Source organism: Phragmites australis, chromosome 22 (assembly GCF_958298935.1).
Source record: "Phragmites australis chromosome 22, lpPhrAust1.1, whole genome shotgun sequence".
Lineage (NCBI taxonomy): Eukaryota > Viridiplantae > Streptophyta > Magnoliopsida > Poales > Poaceae > Phragmites > Phragmites australis.
Window position 1 is genome coordinate 6,506,327 of NC_084942.1, and position 6,148 is coordinate 6,512,474.

General features: G+C 46.7%; 1 protein-coding gene across 1 annotated transcript; it reads right to left on the reverse strand.

Annotated features, from left to right (window-relative positions):
• Nucleotides 1-446: 446 nt before the first annotated feature.
• LOC133905191 (glucuronoxylan 4-O-methyltransferase 1-like) lies at nucleotides 447-2,155 on the reverse strand. Its single transcript, XM_062346917.1, has one exon. It carries the CDS (start codon nucleotides 1,756-1,758, stop codon nucleotides 865-867), a length of 894 nt encoding a protein of 297 aa, XP_062202901.1. The 5' UTR covers nucleotides 1,759-2,155; the 3' UTR covers nucleotides 447-864.
• Between the last annotated feature and the right edge of the window lie 3,993 nt (nucleotides 2,156-6,148).

The following is a 6,148-nucleotide window of genomic DNA, read 5'->3' on the forward strand; positions in this document are numbered from 1 at the left end:
TATACTAGGATGACTGTCGTCACCAATGAACTAGATACGACTCCCAAGGTGATTTCCTCATCGGCGAACGTGCCATCGAAATCAAATACGTACCCAACCGACTTGAGCACAAGCCGATGGATGCACTGCAGAAACATTCAGGTCACACTCACCATGCTGACCCTTCACCGGCCAACGACAATACAATACAACTGGGGTACCAGCAGCAATTGCACCTGGAATCAAGACTTCACTCCAACCCATATTTAGCTTTCTACCATGATTTTTTTTTCATCCAAGTATGCAAGTTAACATTCAGGTTGAGAAGAAATATCTTAAATCGGCATCTTAGGTGCCACACTTTCATCAGGAGTGTCCTTTTCATTTCATACCCAACTCAGCCACTCGCTCTAGATGATGACATCTCCTCAGCAATCACACAATAAAATAAAATTGCAAACAAAATATGTTAGGAACATCCAAGAATATATAATAAGTTGCCTGTATCCACCTGTGATAAATTTCAACTCTTGATCTGCCACCATCAAGCGAAAACCGTCTGATCCAAAACGAAAAAAATAAGTAACCACCAAGAACCGCGTTCGCAACAATGAAGAGTTACACCCGATCCGACGCGTCCATTTTTCGATCGGACGGCAATGCGCAAACGCGCCATCGCCTCCGAACTCAATCCCGATTCCGATAGGGTGTGACCCCTAAAATTCTACCATGAAACATCCTTGACCAAAGCTGCTAATATACTAGTAGCAGAAGAACACAAAGAATCAAGAATCGATTCCAGATGGCTGGTGGTGAATTTTCCTGCTGGGAAACAAAGCAAAGGTAAAGGCAAAGCAAAAGCAAGGCCATGGATTGGTCAACTGCTCAAGGGCAGAACGGCATGCCGTCCTTCTCCCGGTGGCTGGGGATGACGAAGTGCCTGATCCTGCCAACCTGCTCGGCGAGGTAGCTCTCGCACAGGAACGACTTGGAGAAGGCGTCCTCCACGGGGCGGTCGACGTCGTGCACGAAAACGTCAGTGGGGCCGTCGCCGGGGCGCCGCGCGCGCGCCGCCATGCCGGCGGTGTAGATGGCGGACATGCGGCCGGGGGACTGCGGCGTCCACCCGGTCGGCGCGTCCACCATGATGAGGTCCCATTCCAGCTCGTGGAACACAGGCGGCAGGCCCTTCAAGGCGAGCCGGCAGGACGCCTCCGTCGCGGCGGCGAGGTCGGGTTGGGCCGTGCAGCCGGGGTGGTCGCGGAGCTCGAGGAGCGCGTCTGCGTCGGTGAGGACCGTGTCGTAGGCGACGTGGTAGGACTCGAGGCTCGGGTGCTTGGCGCGGACGGAGGTGATCCAGGACGCGTCCTCCTCGAGGAAGACCGTGCGGCCGCCGTGGTTGAGCGCCGCCCACATGGGGCTGTCGAGGCCCAGCCCAAACACCAGGAAGTTGCAGGGCGCCCGGCGCCGCAGCACGCGGAGCGAGACCCCGATCTCGTCGGCCGTCTGCTGCGGCGTGGTGTTGGACGTCGCGTAGTGCACCAGCGCCTCCGCCACCGCCGCCGGCACCTTGCCGCCGCACTCCGTTTCTTGCTGCCGCGACGACAGCGACGGGGAGGGGGAAGGGGAGAAGAGGGTGCGGGCGGCGAAGACGAGGAGGAAGGCGGCGAGGCAGGCCGCGAGGAGGAGGCGCAGCGCGAGGCCGCCCTTGCCCTGCATGAGCTTGGCCCGCAGGGAGGCGAGGTGGATCGCCTTGCGGGCGTGCATGGGGCTCGACATGGACTGCCTCTCTTCTTGCTCAGCTCCTTCCTCCTCTTCTTGCCAAGGCCTGGGTCCTGTGTGGTTAGCGCTATATGATCTTGGGGTCTGGTTGATGATGCTTCAAGCGAAGCAAGTGAAGGAGAGGGAAAGCTAGCAGTCGCAGAGATGGATGGTCGATGGCATGGGCGAGGAGGAGGACAGGGCACCTGCTCTAAGTTTGGTGCTCTGCACTCTGCAGCGTTGGGGTTGCTTTCAGTTGAGATTGGAGGCATTCATCATGGATGGATGGATGGATGGATGGTGTGCATGCACTTGGACACCTCACAGATGAGATCAGTTGGATTTCTCATTCATATATTCATTTCTGATGGATATCTAATTTGATTTCCTATTCATTCATATATTTATTTCTGATTAGTGGCATGCATGCAGATTGCAGAGGGTTGGATTTATACTCTGCTTTTGAAACGCGCAATCAATACAAGCTTATCTCGTTCCTGAGGCCGAAAACGAATATCACCCGTTTAAAGGAAAGCTTATCTATTGGCGTACATCAATCTTGTTGTTGCACAACTTCAAATGCATTTCATTTCGAAGGAAATATATATATTTCGTTTAACAGACTCTCTTCTTTACCGAACGGTATAAGGGTGAAATCACTTCATTCCAACCGGGCATAATCCTCTAATCAAACTCATGTACCGTGAATATCACAGACTCATGTAATTATGTTGCAATGAAACATCACGGAATCGATGATCGATGCACTTGACGAGTATACCGGAAACTAAGTTGAAATGTATCTTATTTATTTGTGATATGTGATTGATATTGGTATTTATTTAACTTAGATCTTTGATTTTGTATGAGTTTTGATGTGATTTAAATTATTTTGGGATTTTATTTGAGTATATTGATTATAGACTAACTGAAATTAGAATTGAAGATATGTGTTTGCTCGTCTCATAATGTGTAGGTGATGGATGCAACTTGGTGGTCAACGGCGAGATGATCGGGGCCAAGCGGAGTGCTTGGTGCTGGATGATCAGGAGGCCGAGCAGAGTCAAAGGTGATTCTAGCTGAACACGTGGATGTCAAGCAAAGCATGAAAGACGGATGGAGACAGCATATTGACAAAGTCAAGCGAAGAAAATATTGGTGCCAGTGACAAGGTGGCCCGAGGGATCGGAAGCATGAGAGACTTGCCGACGGTGAGGATCGTATGATAGAGTACACATGTCGATATCGAAACACTTGCTTAAGGTGTAAGCAAGGCGGCGAGTCACACTTTGAGAAGCGTGTAGACGGTTTTGCGGTTTGATCTCAAAATCGTGGAAGGACTGTAGGAGTACGTGGCACCATCGTGAAGCTTGCGTCGAGACGAAGCTAAGTCATGAGGCACCGTAGCCGTCCGATGAATGGAGAAGAAAATGGACCAAAATATCGTCGGTGGTAGGTATGAGTGTACTACAAGAGAGGTGTATTTTGGAAAAAAAACTATGAAGCTTAGGAGTCAAGTTTTATAGACCTATAAATAGAGGGGGAGGGTTATGAGAAAATTTGAACCAGCCACTTAAGTCCCCTTGTGTCACCCATTTGAGAGTTTAGAACTAGGGTTTTAAAGGAGAGAAGGATAAGTGCTTAGTCTATGTAATAGATGAGAGTTTTGAGAGATAAATCTTTGTAATCCTCCTAAAATAGGGTTGATCTCTTTAAGTAATAAAGTATATACTTGAATTTCCCTCCTTCTAGTTTCCCTCTATTGGTTTTCTTGCAAATTTGCAAATTTTTTGTTTCCGATTTTGATTTTTTGGCTGAAATTTTAGCACCTTGTGAGGTCATTCTTCTTGTTGATAGAGGCATAAAATTCGTATACACACGCTTATGTAATGGGGTCTTGAATTCTCTTGGCTCTAGACAATCAACTTGGAGAGTTTCGTTGCTCGGTGTTCATCTTTTCTTGTTTCTTTGCAAGTTATGATCTTTCGAGTGCTAAGACACATGGATTGATCTTAAATGGAATATATGGTTCATATATCATATATGGAGTCGTGTTGTCTCAATTTTCTCTTGTTAAAATTTCCCTCTATTTTTGCTTCCGTTTGAATTTTGAGTTACGTTGGGTGATCCAAATAGGAGAAAGCCATCGATTTCGCAAGAAATTAGTTGGGGCACCTATTCACCTCCCCTTTAGTCGTCAATCTCATTCCTACAATTGGTATCAGAAACAGTTTGATCACTTGTTGACTTTAACCGGCTTTGTGATCCATAAGCGATATGGAGAGAAGTGGGAAGATTCTGTTGTTTGATGGCTGTGATTTTTTTAATAGGAAGGTGCGCATGGAGGCTTATCTCTTAAGCCAAGGAGTATAATTTGGGAGGTAGTTGATTCCAACTATGATATCATTGCTGCTCACACGACTCATGTTCAAATCGAACAGTATAAGGCTAACAACAAGGCCAGAAATATTTTGTTCATAAGCCTGAGTCAGAATGAGTTTGACAGGGTTCAGCACCTCCGTACTGCTCGGGAGATCTGGATTACTCTAAGTATCTTTCATGAAAGCACTAATCAGATTAAGGCTAGATGCTAAAGCATATATAACCAAGAATATCAAGTGTTTGTGTAAGGTCCTGGAGAGTCTTTGGACACCATATTTGCTCATTTTGATAGAATTGTTAGCAATCTTCGATCAACTGGTGTCTTTTCCTATTGTGACCACAAGAGAGCGATCAAGTTTCTCTATGCACTCGATCGTAGCATATGGGACATGAAGATCTCAAGCATTGAAGAGTCATCAAGTTACGACACGTTAACTTGTGATGAACGCTTCAGCAAGCTCAAGTCCATCGAGATAGCTAAGGCGGCTCGGATTGGTCTTGGAAAACCCCTGTCTCAGAATTATGACGTCGGTTTCCAGACCTAGCGGTGGTAACCAGTATAGAGTTGGTGTTTCTTATGCTAACACTTTATCTGGTGGATTTGCTTTATCTTCCTTGGTCTCTATCACATAGGAGCATGTGGATGTGTTTGATGATGAGGATCTTGCACTGATCGTGAAAAAATTCACCCACTTCTACAACAACCGCTGAGACCGGAGGAGGGGTAGTTCTCGTGCTTTCTTTGAGTGTGGTGACTCCACCCACTTCAAGTCAGGCTGCCCCAAGCTCAAGAAGAAGGAAAACCGCGACCACGACTATGACAAGCATAAGAAGACCTTCTTCAAGAAGAACCACGACAAGATGGCTAAGAAGGTGGCCAAGGTGGCTTCTAGGGTGTTCGTGGCAGCTCTCAGTGACATCGACACCTTTTCAAACAAAGATGAGAGCTCAAAGTAGGATGAATCGCAAGTGAAGAGCAAGAGGAAGACCAAGGACCTCACTGGCCTCTGCTCCATGGCAGATGACAACAACAACAGCGGCCCCGAGCTTGATCCCTCCGAGGTGGCAGTGGAAGGCCTAGAGAACAAATGGTTCATTGACTCCGTTGTTCATGCTATATGACCGGAGATACATCATGGTTTTCTAACCTCACCCTAATGAAGCGGTACGACTACATCATTTTGGGGGTTAAAGCCAAATGTATGGTAAGGGTGAATGAGAGTTTTACTCTCAAGGATGTGGCTTTGGTGGAGCATCTGGGATACAATTTGCTTTCTGTATCTCTGTTGTGGGATGAGGACTTGGAAGTGCATTTCAAACGCGATACTTCTCGAGTTCTTGTTCTTCAAGCGCTTTAATTTGCTGAATTTCCGGAGTTAGGAGAGTTTTTGGAGCTAATTTTTCTGAGTCCCTTGGTTCCTCTCGTTGTTTGATTGCTCAACCTTCTTCTGAGCTTTGGATGTGGCATAGAAGACTAGGGCATATGAGCTTTGACTTTCTTGCTCGTTTGAGTGTCCTAGGCTTGATCCGAGGATTATCCAAGCTCAAGTTTGAGAATAACCTTGTTTGTGCTCCTTATTGGCATAGCAAGATGGTTGCCGCCTCCCACCCACCAGTCAATCTGGTGATGACTGAACGACCGAGAGAACTTCTTCATATGGACACTGTTGGTACTTTCCGGGTTCGTTCGGTGGGTGGGAAGTGGTACGTACTTATCATTGTTGATGATTTCTCTTGCTACTCTTTGGGTTTTCTTTCTTGTGAGCAAGGATAAAGTGTTTTCACAGTTTCGGAGCTTGGCTTTGAGATTGTTAAAAAAAACTCTCTGATGCATTGAAAATAATTCACAATGATAATAACACCGAGTTCAAGAATTATCTATTTGATGCTTACTGTCTTGAGCATGGCATTGAGTATCAATTTTTTGCCCCACACATTCCTCAGCAGAATGGCATAGTTGAGAGGAAGAATCGCACTATGGTGGATACGGTTAGGACGATGCTCGATGAGCATAGGACTCCTACAA

What these genes read in the sequence shown, in the direction of transcription:
- LOC133905191 (XM_062346917.1), bottom strand. Translation starts at nt 1,758, where the DNA reads ATGTCGAGCCCCATGCACGCCCGCAAGGCGATCCACCTCGCCTCCCTG.